This window comes from Acartia tonsa, chromosome 4 (assembly GCF_053477335.1).
Source record: "Acartia tonsa isolate MP-2025a chromosome 4, ASM5347733v1, whole genome shotgun sequence".
NCBI classification, from domain to species: Eukaryota; Metazoa; Arthropoda; class Copepoda; order Calanoida; family Acartiidae; genus Acartia; species Acartia tonsa.
In genome coordinates this window covers 52,941,218-52,963,484 of record NC_137263.1, presented here as the reverse complement: position 1 = coordinate 52,963,484, position 22,267 = coordinate 52,941,218, and the positions used below count along the sequence as shown (strand labels likewise).

General features: G+C 33.2%; 4 protein-coding genes across 15 annotated transcripts; all 4 read left to right on the top strand.

The window, feature by feature from the left end:
* The first annotated feature begins 590 nt into the window (after nt 1–590).
* LOC145317751 (propionyl-CoA carboxylase alpha chain, mitochondrial-like) lies at nt 591–4,078 on the top strand. The gene is made up of 5 exons (XM_080158987.1): nt 591–730; nt 1,270–2,311; nt 2,456–2,558; nt 2,849–3,636; nt 3,769–4,078. The coding sequence occupies exons 1-5, from the start codon at nt 699–701 to the stop codon at nt 3,994–3,996; spliced, it is 2,193 nt and encodes a 730-aa protein (XP_080015113.1). The 5' UTR covers nt 591–698; the 3' UTR covers nt 3,997–4,078.
* Nucleotides 4,079–4,363: 285 nt separating this feature from the next.
* LOC145317756 (FUN14 domain-containing protein 1A-like) lies at nt 4,364–7,885 on the top strand. Of its 2 annotated transcripts, none has more exons than XM_080159003.1 (5): nt 4,364–4,884; nt 5,361–5,441; nt 5,660–5,806; nt 6,416–6,501; nt 6,889–7,885. In XM_080159003.1, the coding sequence occupies exons 1-5, from the start codon at nt 4,822–4,824 to the stop codon at nt 6,959–6,961; spliced, it is 450 nt and encodes a 149-aa protein (XP_080015129.1). In that variant the 5' UTR covers nt 4,364–4,821; the 3' UTR covers nt 6,962–7,885. The 2 variants fall into 2 exon arrangements, with proteins under 2 accessions (XP_080015129.1, XP_080015128.1); XM_080159002.1 differs by having other exon boundaries at nt 4,372–4,884; nt 6,401–6,501; nt 6,889–7,213.
* A 97-nt stretch (nt 7,886–7,982) lies between these two features.
* On the top strand, nt 7,983–22,194 carry LOC145317752 (zinc finger CCHC domain-containing protein 8 homolog). 10 transcript variants are annotated; one of them, XM_080158996.1, is made up of 16 exons: nt 7,983–8,152; nt 8,528–8,584; nt 8,839–8,910; nt 9,305–9,385; nt 9,484–9,560; nt 10,701–10,855; nt 11,358–11,465; nt 11,559–11,639; nt 12,108–12,205; nt 12,503–12,588; nt 12,914–13,004; nt 13,212–13,324; nt 13,940–14,111; nt 14,398–14,644; nt 15,021–15,184; nt 21,562–22,194. In XM_080158996.1, the coding sequence occupies exons 1-14, from the start codon at nt 8,044–8,046 to the stop codon at nt 14,595–14,597; spliced, it is 1,500 nt and encodes a 499-aa protein (XP_080015122.1). In that variant the 5' UTR covers nt 7,983–8,043; the 3' UTR covers nt 14,598–14,644; nt 15,021–15,184; nt 21,562–22,194. The 10 variants fall into 10 exon arrangements, with proteins under 10 accessions (XP_080015122.1, XP_080015120.1, XP_080015121.1 ...); XM_080158994.1 differs by having other exon boundaries at nt 15,007–15,184; XM_080158995.1 differs by having other exon boundaries at nt 14,398–14,649.
* On the top strand, nt 18,379–22,194 carry LOC145317755 (uncharacterized). Of its 2 annotated transcripts, none has more exons than XM_080159001.1 (6): nt 18,379–18,534; nt 18,997–19,082; nt 19,357–19,447; nt 19,679–19,770; nt 20,366–20,537; nt 20,794–22,194. In XM_080159001.1, exons 1-6 carry the CDS (start codon nt 18,510–18,512, stop codon nt 20,991–20,993), a joined length of 666 nt encoding a protein of 221 aa, XP_080015127.1. In that variant the 5' UTR covers nt 18,379–18,509; the 3' UTR covers nt 20,994–22,194. The 2 variants fall into 2 exon arrangements, with proteins under 2 accessions (XP_080015127.1, XP_080015126.1); XM_080159000.1 differs by having other exon boundaries at nt 19,658–19,770.
* Nucleotides 22,195–22,267: the final 73 nt, after the last annotated feature.

The window sequence follows — 22,267 nt, the reverse complement described above, 5'->3', positions numbered from 1 at the left end:
AAATACAGAGCCCGCAGATATTAAGGGCGAAGGCATAGATAACTTTAAACAATAAATCTATGTAATAAAATATTTTCGTGCGAATTTTACAATTGTTGCACGCATGTTGACAAATGTAAATAATATTCCGCGGTATTCGCGCTCTCCAATTTTTAAATGTCGTCTTTTTTACAAAAACAGAAATACAACTTTATCCATATCTTTTTTATATTTTATTTTCACGATTTATTATTAGGACAATCAGGCAAACATACTTTCAGTTTTAGTATTCTTACATTACATTTTGTGTTTAAACATGTATATTTTACATAATTACACGTTATTTTTTTAAATTAAAATTTTAATAAATCAAAAGTTGTATACCTTTTTCTTATGTACTTTTAAAGGGACAAATATACACCTGTCTCACTTTCCCATTTTCCTTTTTTTAAAAATTGTTTTAGTTTTTCCTATGAAATGGAATTTTACTATAATTTAAACTAAAAAATGACCTAATATTTTACAAAATGCAAATAAAAATCTAAATTTATAAATAATACACATTCAAAAATACATATTTTTTTAAGGGAACTATTTTCGAGGTAAAAATTGTCCTTTCATATCTAGTGAAAACTTGTTTTGATTTTTAATATCTTGAATTAGCAGAAAAACTAGTGGATGCTCAAAAAACACATGAAAGTTGATTTTTGAAAGAAAAAATGGCTCCGCTGCATAATATAAATATTTTAAGGTAATTTTTTAGATATTTTACTAAAATATTAGTAAAACTTGATTTTAGTTAATGATTTGAAATAATTGGATTTTTTAGAGAATATTTTTTTCTCAAATCAATTTTATTTTAAGATTAAATCTTTCTAGATTTTAAGAAATGACGCAATTAGTAATTTCAATTAGATCAGAAAAGCTTTAATTTAATGATTCAACACTTTTGAATCAGTTTAAAGAAAACTTTTGTTAAACTAGTAAAATTTTTATCTCTGTTTATCTAAATATAAGGTTAATTTAATTAAGGTAGTTACGGTTATATAGTATATCACTTAATTTGCAAGTATTTTAACTCTATTTTACACTTATCCTATGGTTAATATATGTAAAATTATGTATATCTCTTTACTTTTTTTTGTGTAGCTACTTTGGTCTATAAACTACAGATTTAATTGAGATCAAGATTTTGGAATTTTCTTCATTTAGATATAACGCAGAATAACTGATAAATATTTTCCTTTGTTTATTTATGTTTTTTTTTTTTAAATGTTTGTCTTATTTCAGATCCCTGCAGCATGGCGCTGCAGCCAGACGCTTTCCTGCCACTGCTGTCCAGAGCAGAAATATCAGCCTTGCTTCTGCCAAATATTCTGTCGCCAATCCTTACAAATCAGAAGCATGGGAGGAAATTTACACAGCTGAACAAATCGACCCCAACGAGAAAACTTTCGACAAAGTATTGATAGCCAACCGCGGTGAAATAGCTTGTCGCGTTATCCGCACCTGTCGCAAAATGGGTATTAAAACAGTGGCGGTGCACAGTGTTGCGGACAGCATGGGACTGTTTGTTAAAATGGCGGATGAGGCGATTAATATTGGTCCCGCTCCCGCCAGTCAGAGCTACCTTGTTATGGAGAAGATTTTAAAGGCGGTGGAGCAAACCGGCGCCCAGGCGGTTCATCCGGGCTACGGATTTTTATCAGAAAATACAACCTTTGTCGCCGAGTTAGAAAAGGCTGGCGTAAAGTTTATCGGACCACACAGCAAAGCTATTTCAGAAATGGGTGATAAATTGGCCAGTAAACGATTGGCCACAGCTGCCGGCGTTAACGGCATTCCCGGTTACGACGGCGTTGTTGAAAACGCCGATCATTGTGTTCAACTAAGTCGTGATATTGGCTATCCTGTGATGGTGAAAGCTTCCGCTGGTGGTGGTGGTAAAGGTATGAGAATTGCCTGGAACGACGAAGAGGCCGCTATGGCGTTTAGGCTGTGCTCAGAGGAGGCAAAAAGCAGCTTCGGTGACGATCGTATGATTGTCGAGAAGTTTGTCGACATGCCACGTCATATTGAAATCCAAGTGCTAGGCGACAAACACGGCAACGCTATTCATCTTAACGAACGTGAATGTTCTATTCAAAGAAGAAATCAAAAGGTTATTGAGGAGGCCCCCAGCCCGTTCTTGGATCCTGATACTAGAGCTGCTATGGGCGAGCAGGCTGTACAGTTGGCAAAGGCCATCGGCTACGATTCTGCTGGAACTGTCGAGTTCCTCTGTGACTCACAGAAGAAGTTTTATTTCCTGGAGATGAATACAAGGCTTCAGGTTTATATATTTTATATTAAGTCATTATAGTTTACTAAAATAAAAGAATATTTTCCTATGTTTAGAATTTACCACTTTTTTTGTTGAAAATTTAGGAAATCAAAAAATCAGTCAAACAATCCTTTTAACGAGTTAAATTTGTAGGTGGAGCACCCAATCACCGAATGTATCACTGGTGTAGATCTTGTCCATCAGATGATCAGAGTGGCCGCTGGACATCCCCTTAAACTCACACAGAATGATATTGGTCAGTTTTATTTCCATCCATAAGGGAGACAAGATGAATAATAATAAGGATTTACCTATGTGCATTTTAAAATTATCTTTTAGTAAATTTAGTTTAAAATTGACGCATAAATGGATATAAGGAGTATTTATTGAAATTAATATACAAAACTTAAGCTTAATAAGGTTCTTTTGTTTGATTTATTAATTTTTCACCCCAAAAAACCTGCATATAATCAAGGTTGTTTTTGCTCTCAAATGTAAGAACGTCAAAAAGTGGCTGCACCAATAACATTTCATTTGTTGTTTTAGGAATTCGTGGCTGGGCCCTTGAGAACCGTGTGTACGCTGAGGACCCATTCAAAAACTTTGGCATGCCCTCTATCGGCCGCCTGTACAAGTACGAGGAGCCCAAGGGAATTGCGGGTGTTCGCTGCGACTCCGGCATCGAGGAGGGCTCAGAGATCAGCATGTTCTACGACCCCATGATCTGTAAGCTGACCTGCTACGCAGGATCTCGCGAGGACGCCATCGCTACCTCTGTCAACGCGCTGGACCACTATGTTATTCGCGGCGTCACACATAATATTCCTCTGCTTCGTGACGTGCTTACAGAACCCGTCTTTAATTCTGGAGAATTTACAACGTCCTACCTGCCACAAACCTATCCTGACGGCTTCAAGGGCAAACAGCTGAACGCCAGGGAAAAAGAGGAATTAGTCAGCCTAGCCGCTGTTTGCTTTGTTAAAGAGTCACAAAGAGCATGCACACGTTTAAATGATAACACACTGAAAAACCGCTCTGCTCCTACAAGCTGGGAGTTAGAGGTCACAATTAAGGGAGAATCTTTCCCTCTGACAATCGTTAAACGTAACGGTTCCTATAGAATATCAGTTAACGGCAGCACTCAAGAGGTTGTTGATAATTTCTCATTGGCCGATTCGGTTATTGACACAACCGTTAACGGCGATCGAGTTGTGGTTCAGCTGAAGGACCGTAAGGCGGATGGTACACTGAAGATCCGTTATCACGGCACCGCCATGGATCTTGCCGTTATCCCCGCCGAGGCTGCCAAACTGAAGCACCACATGCCAGTAAAGGTAAGCCTACATTTTGATGAACAAGGGTAGCACTTTTGATATTTTTAAAGCAAAATCTTATATTAATGTGTCCTTTAATAGCTTCGCTTTTAAAAATAAGTGTTTCAAAAATTGGAATGCAATATTTTTTAGGTTCCAATTGACACCAGCCGTACAATTCTCTCTCCCATGCCTGGCGTCGTCAAGAATGTCGGCGTCGAGGTCGGCGATAAGGTTGGCGAGGGCCAGGAGTGCTGCGTCGTCGAGGCCATGAAAATGCAGAACAGCCTGGCCAGCGGCGTGACCGGTGTCGTCAAGGCGGTCCACATCAAGGTTGGCGATACAGTCGACGAGGACCAAGTACTTGTCGAGATTGAATAGGTTGTATGCCGACATGATGTTGTCTTTGTTAGAGTTTTGTTTAGTTATATATTTTGTTATATGAAATATTTTATTTTTATGTTGTAAATAAAATTACAATAGGTACCTATACATAGAGTTTAATAAAGTAATTTTTTTTCGTTTAAAAAAAATCTTTAAAAAAAGATTTCAAAAATCTTTCAGCTTATAAAGACATCTTAAAAATATACATTCAGATATATTCAAAAGTTCTGTGCCTTAAAAGTTTGGGTACAGTGATAGGTCATTGGAAGATAGTTAGCTCTTACTTAGAATTGAAGATGAAGTCATTTTTATCTTTCTTTAACCTATCCCCACATCCTAGCTTTATAGTTATAAAACATTATGTATTTTCTACATACAAAAATGGTGCTAATAATATAAGAAGAGTTTATATAAATATATGTATAAAAAGTCTGATATGAATCTGATACAGTGGATAGCATTTGTCTCATTTTAGTCCTTATTATTCGTTGTTAAGTCATATTTTTTATAGTTTAAGCGCTTTTTTTAACACAAAAATATGAATAGATTAGGTTTCTTTAATTTTTTTGCCCAAAAAAGTAGAAGTTTCTTTTAAATCTTTCTTCTTCATAAAAAAACACACTTTTAGTAGTCATAAGTTCAATGTTATTTTCAAAAAGAATGTTCTTTTGGCATTACGTTTACAAATATCCCTCAATCTTTTGTATGTATGTATAAGATTATAAAAATGTGATTTAACAAATGAAAAACAATAATTGTTTATTGATTGATTGATAAATCAGTTGATTTCAGAATTTAAAAAATCGCCCAACAAGAATAAAAATGGCTGAAGGTGGTGGTGCTAGCACAAGCTCTGCTAAAGAAGATGCTGTCGCATTGATCAGGAAACTATACTTAAGAACAAATAAGATTTAACCATTCAAACTTTTCCACCTTTTATTGTCTACAGTAAGGAGAATTTTGTTTTTGATAATTTGTGGTATATGTCAATTTATCTTCCAAGGTTATATCCCTGTTTAAATTTTCAGAAATTGGTTTTATTTTTATGGATTTTTAAGACGAAATAGTTTATTTTCAAGATAATAGTTTTCAAGATGCTCGTCTCTTGTCCATAGAACTTCTTTCAAAAAGAGAAAAACTTTACCTACTTAAAAATGGGTTTTTACAAAAAAGAAATAACTTTAATTGGGCTAAATGAATCTCCATTTAATGAAATCCAAGACATTTTGAAAACTAGCTCACAGGCAAATAGTCATAAGATTTTCTTACAAATTTTGCAATAAATACCAAAAGGAATTTCTTACATGAAAATAACAAATTCTTGCATTGTAATGTTAATAAGTATATTGTTTGTATTCAGGGATTTGAAGGATTTTGACTTGTCCGACATCACGGACGAGGGGAACGGTGTTGTTGAACGTGTTCTTAAAGATCTTTCTAAGGTAAAGGTTTTAGATGATTTTTTGGTGTTTATTTTCAAGCAAGGGTCATTGGGAGTTGTACAGCTAAGATTTTGTAAATACAACATTTTTAAAAAATACCTACTGTTGGAAAAAATAATCTTGTTAATTAAAGCTCTGATTTTAAAGGATTGTCCCATATACATACAAACCAAAATAGATTATTTTCAAATTGAAATTTATTTGTTTTGATCTTTTAGGCTCCTGCCCCAAAACAAATGGCGGTCGGCGGCGTGGCCGGATGGCTAGCCGGTTACACAACCATGAAACTTGGTAAAATGGCGGCGACCGCCATCGGCGGAACCCTGCTCATTCTACAGATCGCACATCACAAGGGATATATTAAGGTAGGACTGTTTAATTAATATATAGATACTTGGATGTTGTACCAGATTTTCAGGGTCTCTGATTAAGAAATACTCGCAGCTGTATTATCCCATTCCCTCCGACTGGATTAACTAACTGACCAATAAATAAGGTCCATAATTTTATTAGCAAACGAAACTTTTCCTATATCAATATATCCACATATATCATTATAAGCATTGATAGTTTTCGTTATTTATAGAATATGGTAAATTTTAGCTGTAATTTAGGCTATCAAAGTTTGATTATGTGTTAATTAGTCCAGTGATATTCTTTGAAACTTGAAAGGACTGATAATCATACCAAATTCTCTCAACAGAAAGCTCCCTTTAGGAACTATCCATGATATAAAAACGTCCACTTTGGAATCTAATTCTTTAAACGTCTACTTTAAAGTGTTGATACTAAACTTTTAGGTCAACTAGGACTATATACCAAAAGACTGACAATTATGTCATTTTAAAACTCTTATACTTTTATTAGAAAGCTCCCTTTAGGAACCATATAAAAACGTTCACTTTGGAACCCTATTCATGAAACGTCTACTTCAAAGTGTGTTGATACTAAACTTGTAGGTTAACTGGGACAAGATGACAAATGACTCGAGCACAATGGCGGATAAACTCAAGAAGAAACTGCACATCAAGTCAAAGTCAGGACTTGAAAAGTTTCAGGAATCAATCTTTAAAATTTGTTACAACACTCTGTGCCAATAATGATTATTTATAACTAGCCAAAACATAAAGGCAAAATAGTTTTTGCTCTAATGAAATATTTAAAAATACATTATAAGGGGGGAAATTGAGGACAGTTTTACTAGTCCCCAAAGTTTTAAACAGGCTCCCATATTCGATGACTTTGTAGACTTTTTAAAAATACCAACTGGCAGTGTCCAAACTTTTCCAACAATGATTTTAGTCTATACAACAAGGGGATTAGGAACTAACAGTAACTTATTTCTGATGCCTCATCCATGCGTCTTGTTTCAATAAGTATCAAATAGTTTTTCTTAGAATGAAAAATCATAATTTTCTACTAAGTTAAAGATTGACAAAAATCAGGATTTCGCCTCCAAAAATATTTACGTTGCCGGCGGCTTTACCGGCGGATTTTTCCTGGGCATCGCCTCTTCTTGACCTGAACCGGCGGCACTGATTCAACAGCCAGCTGCCAGGGTGCAGCCGTAGGCTAGCAGCTGTTTCGTGGCTAGTGGTACAGCTAGTAAGCCATATTCTGAAACTTGTATATTTATGAAAATGCAGAAAAATATATTTTGAAATGGCAACTTTGAAAATAATATTTAATCTTAAACTTTACTCATACAATGTAATGATTTTACATAGGTATTTTAACTTTATTGCCATATTAATGTATTTTTAAAAAAAATACCCTCTACATTTTAAAAATCAATTGCATAGGTATTTACTTTTTAAAAAACTAAAAAAATGTAAAAAAAAAAAAGAATATTTATATTTATTATTTATAAGAGCTTTTGTATGACTTGATTCATTACTCATTAGACTTTTAGTTTCAGCTAATCATTTGTCATAAAATTAGAATTTAGAATTAACTTTTTTTTATTAAATTCTTATGTAGTTTTTTTTATATCAGTTAGGCTTTAAATTCATCAAAATTAGTATTATTAGTAAATGTTTTTGAATTTTATTCTGCAATCCATTAAATGTTTTATATTAATTAAATTTGATTATTTTATCTATAGACATTATATTTAGTGGGGTGGGGGATAATTTATTTCCATCTTAATCAAAATTAGTCATGTGATTAAACTAAATATACCTAATGTTTTATATTTCCTATGTTTTACTTATGATTTTCTAATCCTACAGACTTAAAGGAGTTTTCTACGAAAAGGTAAACACTCGACCAACTTCTTCAACTAATTAACTAGCCAACATACCAAATTATTTTTTACATGTGATCACATGTTTCATTTTGAACCCCCCCCCCCCCCCCCCCCTCATCTTTTAATAGGAATCTCCTGATTTTTCACCAAAACTACTGTAATTTGTATGATTAATAAAAATTAATTGTGTTTATAAGTTATTATTGTTAGTCATTTAGTGTTTGTAAACAATTGACCCTTATTGAATAAAATTGTAAAAATAATTTCAGAATAAAACCAAAGATTATAGTCTAATCTGACCAAGCCAGTTTTGCTGAAAACACTTCATTGTGAGGTGTGTTGAATAAATTAAAAATGGCGGACTATTTATCCGTGTTAGAGAGTTTAGGTGGAGGTAGTGAAGGAGGAGTGAAGGCAATAAATGGCGCTAAAAATGGAGAAAATTTGACAGCTGATAGCAAAGGGACACTACACTACTTTTTTACTTTAGTATCAATAACACGCAGGGTGTGTTCAATAAATTGCTGCATCCCTTAGTATATCTGTTCTTATAAAAAATATTTGATTAAACCATCCTTACTATAATTTAAAGTAAAGTTTTTGTTAGCTAAAGATCTCGGAATATGCTGGTCCGAATCGATAGTATTTTTCAGAGGAGCGCTAATTTATAAATCTCCTAAACTATTCTCTCTAGATACTTTTGTGGATTTGAGTTATTCTACAATTAAATTATTCTTATTCCTCCTATGATTCATTATTTAAAAAATTAATGCTATGTAACTTGTAGACAATTTTTACTTTGAAAAAATCTCAGTCGTGAAGTGTATCAATGTCATAGATGATACTGAGGAAGAAATTGATGAAAAAGAACTTGAGGAACAAGTCAGTGATCTAGGTCAAACAAAATATAATAATGAATGGATTTAATAATATTTGGATCTTATACCAGATTATCATGTACTCTTCTAAAGCGAAACGTGTAGCTGGCTATAATAACGACCCCTCCGTTTACCCCTTCCCTTTCCAACTTAACGAAACGGTTAATAAATGAGGTCCATATTAGCAAGCTAAATTGACGACAAATTTTCCCCCGTCAATATACCTATGTATATCTTAAATCCATTGATTTCAATATTTTTTTTTACTAAGTTGAGATAAGAAGTAAAGAAATGTTGAAGAGAAATGTTAGAAATATTGTCAAAGAAAACTTATTACTTAAGGAAAGGAATATGAATAAAACAGTGGACAATTTTCAGAAAGTTTCGAATAAGTTATATTAAAATTTATCTTAGAATTGAGATAGAAACTGTTTTGAAAGATTTTCATTACAAAAAAGGTTTATTTTTGGAGGGTTTTTTTATTTGCTCCACTCTACTACCTATTTACCTAGCTTTTTTTTTATCAAATTACTAATTCTTTTATTTGTAATTTTTTACCTACTAGGTATATTTTTTTATTTATTATTTTTTGTTTTGTTATTTTAACATATTGGCGATTGCCAATTCTGGCCTATTTTAAAGAAATACTCGTTTTTCATTTCTACTTCTTTAAAATCATAAACTTATTGATTATACTATTAAAAACAGATTATTTATTCCTCATTGCTCATGACAGGCAAAGGTAAAACGGCTGGAGGCCAAGCTACAGGAAACCAGCCAACAATCTGACCAAAGCATGAACATGTTATTTAGAATAGGTAAATACTAGAAGGGGGAGTGTGAAACATGTAAAATGATAAATTGTCGTACATCCTACTTATTGATGATAAACAAAAGTACCCAAAATTTTATTTAGATTTGGGTGAGGATTTTGACGAGGCTGAGGAAGTTCCCATCGGAGAGGCTGAAAGAATCCTCACTAATTCACAAGAGGTAAATTTTCTATCTTTCATGTAACTATCTCTGTAGGAAACCAAAGTACAAAATCTTGTATCCAACAATTTTACCTAGTAAGTTTTATCCTACGTGATAAGACAAAAATCAGCAAATTAATGACAAACAAAAACAATCATGTAGATTAAAGGTTTTTGAGAAAAAAAATGCGGACATTTTAAAAATTAAAATTGCGCGGCTTGTGTTAAAAATAGCACAAAAATCGTACTTATATTTCCAAAAATAGAGCTTATGACGGTTCTAACGATATACATAGCATTTTTCTACTATTTACACAAGCCGAGCAGTTTGAATTTTAAAAATGTCCGCATTTTTGCACACCCTTTTTTTATCTTTAATGATTTACTCGCAAGTCAAGTTTTAAATTAGTTGGGACATTCTACAACGTAGCTCCTAAACTATAAGTAGCACAGTAATGGTTCTTATATTTCTATACAATAGACTTTATAGCGGTTCTAACGGTATGCATAAAGTTGTTCTACTGTTAACACAAGCCGCGCAATTTGAATTTTTAAAAGGTACATAATTTTTTATATACTTTAATCTTTAATGATTTACTCGCAATTCAAGTTTTAAGGCAGTTGGGACATTTTATCACATCGCTCCCAAACTATACGTAGCACAGGAATCGTTTTTATATTTCCAAAAACTAGACTTCCTAACGGTTCTAACGATATGAGTAACATTTTTCTACTATTAACACAAGCCGCGCAATTTCAATTCTAAAAATGTCCGCATTTTTTTGCACACCCTTTAGAATTATTAGTGGGAAAGTTTTAACACCAACCTTTCTGGTTTTAACCGTCTAGGAGCTGAATCATGCATAAAAGTAACAGGATGTTTTCTATCTAGCTTTAGATCTCGCTAACCGCTGAACCAAAATGGTTCTTTTTTACAGTGAAACTTACTATTAAAGTGTAGGGAATTAAGGTTAATAACAAGGGGAAGGTTAACTCCACCCATCCAATAGTAAATCGCCCCTCCTAGTAGCTAAAACATGTGGTGCCTCATGTGTTGATTTTTCGTCCTTGTTGGGGATCGGGAAAGTTGGTACGAGTCCTTTTTATGAATATAGGTAACTAAAACAAGTGAAACAATAGCCTTAAAATATCCTTTTAGGAGGAAAAAGTAGAAGAGACCAAAGCTGCATCTGGTAACAAATGTTTTAACTGCCTTGGTGACCACATGATCAATGATTGTCCGCAGCCCAGGGACCAGAAGGCCATTGCCATGAATAGGAGAGAGTTTATGTCCAAGAATGTTTCCTATTCCAGGTATACTTTATAATAACTTGAGAAAGTATAGATGCTAACCCCAGAGGGGGGCCTTAACCCTGTGGGGCTCCTCGGCACCCAATATAGCCTAACCTATCAAAAATAATATAGTGGGATTATAAGTGCTCAACAGGGTACTTCCTGTCAAAGGGCCCTTTATTGGGACAATATTAACAAAGTGTTGGAAAACACATTCCCATTATTGTTAAGTGTATACATTTTGGTATTATAATTTTTCTTTAGCCAGATATACTTTTTGAATAAGTAATTGAACAATGCCTGAATTGGACCAATGGGAACACAGTGACATTAAAGCAGCAATCTAATGATATTATTCGTTAGAAAGTGTATAATTTGAGGTGAAAGTGTTAATTTTTCTTAAGAATTTTTTGTCCCATTATGGGATTGAATAACATGTGTCAGCCAACGTTTAATATTGACTAAACAATAAACATTAACAAAACATTCGTCTGCAAAAGAACCTGAATTTTGTTTGATTAAGGTATCACGTTGATGAAAGATTTGGACATCTTCGAGCTGGCCTTCCCTCGGAGAAGTTGCGGTCAGCTCTGGGCCTTAAGGAAGATCAAGTACCTGAATATATTTATAGGTAAGCAGACAGAGATATTTATTAATATTTGTGGAAATAAGACTCACCTAGCTAGTAGAGAAATTCAAAATCTATTAATTTTTTTTTATCCAGGATGAGATCCTTGGGGTACCCCCCAGGATGGCTGAAGGCAGCTCAAGTTGGCTCCTCTGGAATTGTCATGTATCATTCCAAGTAAGTCACAGCTTTTAGGTTACTTATGATCTCTAAAATGCCTAGACATCTATCCATCTATCAATAATCTAGCAATGTAGATATTCTTAAATCCATCCCTTTATTTATCATAATCTATTTCTGTCTGTCTGTCAATCTATCTATTTGTCCGTCTGTCAGTCTGTGTCTGTCTGTCTGCCTGTATGTGTTAGTGGTCTAGGAGAGGAAGATGTAGAAGTAGTTTATGAACAAGACAAGATTAAATATAACGTTGACAATCATTCTGTCTTTCTATCTTATATATCTATCTAACTATTTGTCTATATGTCTATCTATCTATCTGTCTAGAGGGAAGACTGTTGGTGGTCTAGAAGAGGAAGATGGAGAAGTAGTTGATGAACAAGACAAGTTCAAATATAACGTTGCAAATCATTCTGTCTTTCTATCTATCTGTATATCTATCTAGCTAGCATATCTATCTATTTCTAGAGGGAAGACTGTTGGTGGTCTAGGAGAGGAAGATGGAGAAGTAGTTGATGAACAAGACAAGATCAAATATAACATGGAAAAACTTATTGATTGGCCAGGTAAGATTATATTGCAAATGCTTTAATATGATAATTTTAATGTAATTATCCTAATAAATGTATAACTGCAGAATGATATATAACCCAGACAACTACTACCTGGCTCCAGTAGTGGGGACTTTTTTCTTCTGCTAGCAAATTGCTTTCTGCTCTTTTTTTAGCAACTTGGCTGTGTTAATATTTCCGACGCTGATATTCAAAGACCCACTTGAAAGTCAGCACAGGTTCCTCACCCCTTAGACATACAGTTATTTAACCCCTCCTCATCTATTTTTTACTTTAATACTATCACTTTAGGTTTTAACTCGAGGTTACCAAAAGAATATAAAGATGAATCAAAAAAATATGGAGCCCTGTCTTATTCTGCTGTTAAAACATTAAAGGTGAGTTAATAATACCTATGCGATGATAGAATAAATATCGCGGATATTAAAATACAAAATTTTAACTTTAACAACAGTTTTGTTAGCCTCGAGGGGCCGACGGTTCGGGTTTTAAAAAACTGGTTTTAATTTTATGATTTTCATTTTGATATATTTTGAAAATTGTCTGTTATACGATGCTACACATGATTTTTCAGTATGGCTGAGAACTGGTTCTAATCCAGCAGATATCATTCGGCTTTGAATTTTTAATATATACTTTTTGCTTTGAGAAAAGTTTAGGTTCTAGTTGTTATACTATCTCTACTTATTATCTTTTTTTCAGCAAATGATCGAGGAACTGAAACCGAAGGAGCAGAAAGGATATGTGAGAAGAAAAATGGTTAACAACACCACCAAGTTTGAAAGCGATGAAGGGATGTTTTGTTTTATTTATTTACTGGCAACTGCGCCCCTAGAGGCCTCCTGGGGGGGGGGGGGGGTTGTATGAATGGAGTTTGTTTATATTCATTGTCTTATCCCCTAAGATCCCTAAAAATTTGAGTTTTATTATAGAGAAAACGATTTCAAATAATTGCGTCATAATGCGTAAATACAAGAATATTAAACAAAACACGATTTAGAAGGCGAAGTTATTGATTTAGATTCGTCCCAGGATGACTCTGTTGTCATTATAGAGGAAGAGCAACACAATTCAAAGAAGATAAAGAAGGATGATAGTGTCGTTATTTTAGAGGTAAGAAAGTACCAAAATGGGTAGTTGCACAAAATGCATTTATACTTGAATTTAGAAAGGGGTAGTTGCACGAAATGCATTTAAACTTGAATTTAGTGAATTGCATATTTTTTTCCTGTTTAATGGTTTAAACTACATTTATAGGGATTACATTTCAAAGAATTTAAATTTTCTATCATGTAGTTTGAAAAATATCAAGACTTGTATTCTTGTGATATATGCAACTTAAATAGCTAGCATACTTTCACAAAACAGAATGACGACTAATTTAGTTATGTCTGATTGTTTGTTATTTATTGTAATACAAAACTATATATATTTGATGGTAGACTTGTAACTTGCGCTTTAAATAATTTTAAAAAAAATGCATTTCATGCAATTTTCCCTTTGGAAGATATTATCACTAAATAGCAATTTGAAAAAAAATAAATTGAAAATAGGGGGTGTATTTTTTGTTAAGTTACATTTGGTACTGGAAAGCCCCACAGGATTAGGGCCCGCTTACTTGAAATTGTTGATCAAGTTTAAGGAGGTAACGGGGTTTCTGTGCTTGATAGGTATTTTGAGGGATAGCATCAATATTCTTATTTTATACAAGTTTATCACTTGTTTTAGAAAGACGTAGAGACTGCAATAGAAGGCCTCGAGGATGGTGAGCTAGAATTAACAAGTTGTAAGAGCGCCACCTCGACACCCCTGCGGGAATCCAGCAACCCCATGGCCACGCCATCCAGGCAGAGCAGCCAGGCATCTAGTACCTCCAGCAGTATTGCCAAGACTGAACCAGGTAAATAAAATCCCACGACGAGTGATTACACACACACATTAACAATTAAGTAAAGTTATAAACCTACCAACAGCTGGCAGAAAACATAGACTTGAATATTAGAAATTAACAATTAGCCAGGATTCTTAAGGGATAAGAAAATTTTCGATAACATTGTATACTCTAAATTAGGATAAACAAAAAAAAATGCCACTTCTGTAGATCAAAAAGTTTTTTATACACTGCTAGTATATACAACCCAATCAATTGATAAAATTTCCCAAATAAGCAAAATCTTTACTTGTAGGAACGCCGATCGTGGAAATATACTCGCCGTTCACCCGCCTACCGAGCCAGAACAGCTTCGGCAAGGACATGTCCGAGCATATCGTGTTCGAAAACCTGCCCGACTACACGGGCAAGTGGGACCAGATGCGGGGACTCCTGGGACGAATCCGCAAACGAAAGGAGATGTGTGAGGACGGTGGTGATGAGGATAATGATTAGTACTATGTAATTTTTTTTGTTATTCCTAAAAATCTGATTTAAATCATGTAATGTTGGTATATTTCAATTAAATTTTAGTTTCCTCCTTGCTTTCCAACTTAAATTACTCAATTTTGAAAAGTCAAATACTTTTACGGCGATTTCCCTCAAAGTCCCTGCAATTTCAACCCCCCACAGTCAACTCTCCTTTGATTTTAAATAAATTTAAAGTAATGGGACAGAGAGGTATACCGATGTCTAACCCCTGTGGGGATACACAGTATCCATTATAACCTAACCTAACACAAACAAACAAATATTAACCCCATTAGGTAATATTTCAATATAAGGGCTGGTGGAATCTGCTCGACTAGGCACTTTGAGGGGAAACTGCTAAATCTGATGTTACTTTTTTCTTTTGCCTTTTTAGATACATTACATTAGGTTGTTGATCAATAAATATTTCATGGTGATTTTAAAAAAAATATTTTTTGTAAAAGTATCCAGGGATCTTAAAGGATAAGACAATGGACGATAATTTGATTTACAGTCCCAGTTACGATAAACAAAATTACCTCTTCTGTATATTAAAATAATATGTGAAAAAGGTTTTGACACTCAAGTTTAGTAAAGTCCTGTTAAGTTTTCAAAAGTCTCTGAAGTTTTCAAAAGTTTTTAGTAGTGTTTTTTAACTTTTGAGTATTAGTGAAAATTGACATACAGTGATTACAATTAATTTAATCTTACCCAGCTTTATTTTTAATTCTCGTTTATTGTCTTTTCTTTGTATTCCTGTTAATTCATGATAAATTATGCAATGCTCTCGTGATAGTTTTTTTTTGTTGCATTTTTATTTAGTAGCACAGCTACTCTATAATTATTATCAAACAAAAATATGATTTTATTTTAGGGACAAAGTTAGAATGCCAGCACCTATTAAATTTTAATAATAAAAGCACCCCTTTCGTAGTCAAAATTTTTCCAAAAATTCAGTTTATCTTCTGTGATTTAGCTTTAAAATCTAAGATGAACTGAATGTTTTTGACAGATTTTGACTATGAAAGAAGTAATGGGTCTAATTGTGGCAGTCTTTTAGCACATTTTAGTTGTACCTAAGTTAAATTATAAATTGACAAGTATTTGTAATGTGATACACTAGTTAATTGAAATAAATACACCATTAACATAGGAATATTTTTTTAAGCGAAGCTTTTCTATAACTAGGGTCAGTTCGTACGTCCGTATCGGTTACCTCTTTTCGTTAATTTAGACATGTTAGAATTGTCCTATTAAATATACTTTGCATGATGATTCCTATAACAATTAGGTACGATTTAGGAAGCGTATCAATTCTTTAATAGTTACCAGGATCCCTTTAAAACATATGGATTTTTTTTACTTTAAAATGGGTCGATCTGTTTTTTTTACATGGATAAATTGAAACATTTGTCGTCACTTTGGGTTGTTAACGTGGACCAGTTCGCTCATCCAGTATAAGGGAAGGGGACTTTTATTACCAACAGAGTACATGCAAATTTGATATATATCGATTATTATTCTAAATTTATCGTAGTTAATTTCACGATGGTTTACTTGTTACTCTATAGTCCACTTTTTCCAGCTTATACCAACAACGAAATTAATTCTAAAAAAATCGCGGAACATATTAGGTAATTTCAGCTGTCATTGAGGTCAACATATTGTAGAATTGACGACCTCTACATCTGCCCCCCAAATATTATTTTAGTTTTATTTCACTTGTTGTTTATACCTGCACTTGTTCCATAATTTCGTAACCCGATTTGTGGGTAAACTGTGGCGTGCACAGAGATTCATCATTGACATACTCCTGCCGCTCGTTGACAAGTTTGTACAAACTAATCAAGTTTAATAAAAGTCACACAAAAAAAATTTTAACTAACGAACATAAACAACAGAGTAGCTTCGCCGCTACTAAAAAAAAACAATTTGTAGATCACAACATCTTTTTATTTTTCATAATAAATTTTTTTTTTTCATAACTAAATAAAATTCTATAATCTTTGATTTTGGCAACTAACAACATTTTTCCCATTATTTTTTAATACATTTGTCAACAAAATAAAGCAGTGCTTTTTTATAGCTAGTAGCTTTGCTCCTAGCATCTCGTTATTAAAAGGGAAGGTAGGGGGTAGAAAAATAGCCAAAAACCATTCAAAGCTTACCAAATGAAGACTTGACAATTTTAGCAATTGGCGAGATTTTAACGGATTTTTTATCTTACTACATTATTACAAAATCTATGATTGTCAACATTTTAAAGTTTTTCAATAGTTTTTTTCTTTTGACTAGTAGGTAGGAAGTTTTAAATAACTTTTTTACAATTGCTGAAATTTAAATTTTCACTTTTATAACAAAAAAATAACATTTAATAATTGACAAAGATAATTATTATGAAAAGGCAGACAAAAAGGGGGGGGGGCGTAATGACATTTAAACGTAAACCGTGAGCAAAATGGTCTAAATATTGAACTAGACACTTGAAACTTGGTACATAAACCTAGTCCTATAGGTACTACATCTAAATGACAAAAAAAATTTGAAATTTTTTTTTAGGTTAGGTTAGGTAAGAAAAACCCTGCGAAAATGGGGTTTTTAGGCCTTTTTGGTCTATTTTGATGTAAAAACTTTCCTTTAATTGTTTTTTTTTATTAGGTTTTTTCCCTTGAATACACTGTGTCATTACACAAGGACATTATTTAAGATGATTCAGCAAGTCGGGGACCGACCCCAGCGGGCTAGGTGGGTGGCTCGCAGGACTAAAGTGCATTTTTTCTAAAGTTTGTGTGTCATATATGAAATATATGTTTTTGAGTTTTGGTCCCAAACTTGCTGAATCATCTTAAATAATGTCCTTATGAATAGACACACAGTATTTAAGGAAAAAACAAAAGTGAGTTTTTACATCAAATTACTCCAAAAAAGGTCTAAAAATCCAATTCTGCAGGGTTTTCTTACCTAACCTTAAAATAAAAAAATTTGAATTTTTTTCATTTAGATGTAGTATCTATAGGACTAGGCTTATGTATCAAGTTTTAAGTGTCTAGCTCAATATTTAGACCATTTTGCTCACGGTTTACGTTTAAATGTCATTACGCCCCCCTCCCTTTAAATATTAAATTATTTATCAACACAGTCAAACTTTTGCTGTTTTCATCTCAATATATTTCGAAATTATGTCAGATTTTAGGTATTAAATGTCGAAGTGTCGACATAAACTAATGTAAAAGAGTTTCTACGCTATTCTTTCAGATTTATAGGTATTTTCTTAAATAAAAGTGGTCGTGGCCTGGCTGATTTATTTTTAAAGACACATTGTTGATTATTATTTTAAAATTCATAATAATTATCCTTGTCAATAAAACAACAATAAGGTCACTGTGATTGTAGTACAATTTTTTTTTGACAGGGTATGGGTAATTGCACATAAATAAAAACCATTTTGCTTCCAACTTTTCAGCAACTTCTTCAAAGAGTTCCTTGACACCGGTGTCCTGGATAGGAAACAGGTTTTTTTTGACATACGTCTCACAAGACCTATGTAGTCATTACCGGGAGACAATGACGGTTCAGTACATGACTTTCGTTAAATCACAGCTGATCATTTTTGTGGCTTTTTTAAAAATTACTTTTATACCCAAATTTTCATAGTTTTTCCTTCAAAAATCACAATTTTCTCACATTCCAGCTGTTGGTGGTCTAGAAGAGGAAGATGGAGAAGTAGTTGATGAACAAGACAAGATCAAATATAACGTTGCAAATCATTCTGTCTTTCTATCTATCTGTATATCTATCTAGCTAGCATATCTATCTATTTCTAGAGGGAAGACTGTTGGTGGTCTAGGAGAGGAAGATGGAGAAGTAGTTGATGAACAAGACAAGATCAAATATAACATGGAAAAACTTATTGATTGGCCAGGTAAGATTTTGTAACAGTAGTATTGCAGCTACTATATAAAAAGTATTTGAAGGGGTATTTTTTTTAACATAATTTGGGAAGTACATCCTTTTATCCTTTATTGTCTTATCCTTAAGGTTCTTGGTTTTTACTAGCAATTACAAATGATTAGGTTTATAATTCTGATTATATTGCAAATGTTTTAATATGATGATTTTAATGTAATTATCCTAATAAATGTAAAAGTGCAGAATGATATATAACCCAGACAACTACTACCTGGCTCCAGTAGTGGGGACTTTTTTCTTCTGCTAGCAAATTTCTTTCTGCTCTTTTTTAGCAACTTGGCTGTGTTAATATTTCCGATGCTATTGGCTGATATTCAAAGACCCAATTGAAAGTCGGCACAGGTTCCTCACCCCTTGGACATACAGTTATTTACCCCTCCTCATCTATTCTTTTACTTTAATATTATTCCTTTAGGTTTTAACTCGAGGTTACCTAAAGAATATAAAGATGAATCAAAAAAATATGGAGCCCTGTCTTATTCTGCTGTTAAAACATTAAAGGTGAGTTTATAATACCTATGGGATGGGATGATAGCATAGATATCGCGGATATTAAAATAAAAAAAATTAACTTTAACAACAGTTTTGTTAGACTCGAGGGGCCGACGGTTCGGGTTTTAAAAAACTGGTATTAATTTTATGATTTTCATTTTGATATATGTTGAAAATTGTCTGTTATACGATGCTACACATGATTTTTCATACTGGGAAAAAATAAAATTTTTCAATATTTATTTTTTAGGTTCTATTTGTTATCCTATCCCTCTTTTTTCAGCAAATGATCGAGGAGCTGAAACCGAAGGAGCAGAAAGGATATGTGAGAAGAAAAATGGTTAACAACACCACCAAGTTTGAAAGCGATGAAGGGATGTTTTGTTTTATTTATTTACTGGCAACTGCGCCCCTAGAGACCTCCTGGGGGGGGGGGGGGGGGATTGTATGAGTGGAGTTTGTTTATTTTCATTGTCTTATCCCCTAAGATCCCTAAAAATTAGAGTTTTATTATAGAGAAAACGATTTAAAATAATTGCGTCATAATGCGTAAATACAAGTATATTAAACAAAACATGATTTAGAAGGCGAAGTTATTGATTTAGATTCGTCCCAGGATGATTCTGTTATCATTATAGAGGAAGAACATTACAATTCAAAGAAGATAAAGAAGGATGATAGTGTCGTTATTTTAGAGGTAAGAAATAATCTAAAGGGGTAGTTGCACGAAATGCATCTAAACATGAATTTAGTGCATATTTTTTCTTGTTCAATGGTTTATAAGGCATATATTCGAAAGAATTTCAATCTTCTACCAATTAGTTTTAAAGACATCAAGACTTTTATTCTTGTGATATATGCAACTTAAATAGCTAGCATACTTTCACAAAACAGCATGACGACTAATTTGGTGATGTCTGATTGTTTGTTATTTATTGTAATACAAACTATATATATTTGATGGTATACTTGTAACGTATGCTTGAAATCATCTTTTTGAGAGGCACTTCATGTAACTTTTCCCTTTGAAAAATATTGTCACTAAAAAATAGCACCTTAATTTGAAGAAAAAAATTATAAATTGAAATAGGGGGTGTATTTTTTGTTTGTTTATTACTTAAAATAAGGTTAGGTTATATTTGGTACTGTGGGAAGCCCCACAGTATTAGGGCCCACTTACTTGAAATTGTTTATCAAAATTAAGGAGAGAGCGGGGTCTTTCAATGCTCGATAGGTACTTTGAGGGAAAGCATCAATATTCTTTTTTTATACAAGTTCATCACTTGTTTTAGAAAGACGTAGAGACTGCTATGGAAGGCCTCGAGGATGGTGAGCTAGAATTAACAAGTAGTAAGAGCGCCACCTCGACACCCCTGCGGGAATCCAGCAACCCCATGGCCACGCCATCCAGGCAGAGTAGCCAGGCATCTAGTACCTCCAGCAGTATTGCCAAGACTGAACCAGGTAAATAAAATTCCGCGACGAGTGTCTACCCACAGTTACGTGATAAATAGCCGACATAAAATTTTGTCTTGTAGAGTAGCATATGAATGGACATATATTAGCCATGGATAAGAAAATTAAAAAATATTGATGTACATTGTTTACCCTTAATTTAGATCAAAAATACCCTTTTTGCAAATTAAAATTATTGGTTAAAAAGTTTTGACACTGCTGATTTGTACAACCAAATCAATTAATAAAAAATATTTACTTTTAGGAACGCCTATCGTTGAAATATACTCGCCGTTCACCCGCCTACCGAGCCAGAACAGCTTCGGCAAGGACATGTCCGAGCATATCGTGTTTGAGAACCTGCCCGACTACACGGGCAAGTGGGACCAGATGCGGGGGCTCCTGGGACGAATCCGCAAACGAAAGGAGATGTGTGAGGACGGTGGTGATGAGGATAATGATTAGTTACAATGTTATTCCTAAAAATCTGATTTAAATCATGTAATGTTGGTATATTTCAATTAAATTTTAGTTACTTTCTTGCTTTCCAACTTAAATTACTCAATCAAATACTGTAGCGGTGGCTTCCCTAAAAATGCCTGCAATTTCAACCCCCCACAGTCAACTCTCCTTTGATTTAAAAAAATTTAAAGTTATGGGACAGGGAGGTATACCGATGTCTAACCCCTGTGGGGATACACAGTAACCAATATAACCTAACCTAAAAAAAACAAATGAAAATTAACCCCAATAGGTAATATTTCAATATAAGGGCTGGTGGAATCTGCTCGACTAGGCACTTTGAGGGGAAACTGCTAAATCTGATGTTACTTTTTTCTTTTGCCTTTTTAGATAAATTACATTAGGTACCTAGTAGATTAATAAATATTTCATTGGGATTTTAAAAAAATATTTTTTGTAAAAAGTATCCAGGGATCTTAAAGGATAAGACAATTGGCGATAATTTGATTTACAGTCCCAATTACGATAAACAAAATTACCTCTTCTGTATATTAAATAATAGGTGAAAAAGTTTCGACACTCAAGTTTAGTATAATAAGTCCTGTTAAGTTTTCAAAAGTCTTCGAAGTTTTCAACAGTTTTTGGTAGTGTTTTTTAACTTTTGGGTATTAGTGAAAATTGACATACAGTGATTACAATTAATTTAATCTTACCCAGCTTTATTTTTAATTCTCGTTTTTTGTCTTGTCTCTTTATTCCTGTTAATTCATGATAAATTATGCAATGCTCTCGTGATAGTTTATTTTTGTTGCATTTTTATTTAGTAGCACAGCTACTCTATAAGTATAATGAAATTGTTAGGATTATTTTCAATATGATTTCGAAACCTATAATATCCGCAGGATTAGAATCGGTTTTCAGCCATTAGCAACGTATTAAAGACGATTTCCCACGAATATTAAGATAAAAATCATAAAATTAAAACCCATTAGTTTTATTTCTCGGGGTTAACTAAACTGGTTTATTCTTAAAATTTTTCATTTAATTTTCGCGGAAAGGTGTATGTCTATAATACGATGCTACACAGGATTTTTTAGTATGGTAGATAACCATTTTAATTGTAATTACTTAAATTAAATTCTAAATTGACAAGTATTTGTAATGTGATACACTAATTAATTGAAATAAATACACCATCAAGAAAGTAATATTTTTACAGGAAAAGCTTTTCTATAATAAGAGTCAGTCAGTCCGTAACAGTTAATTTTGACATGTTA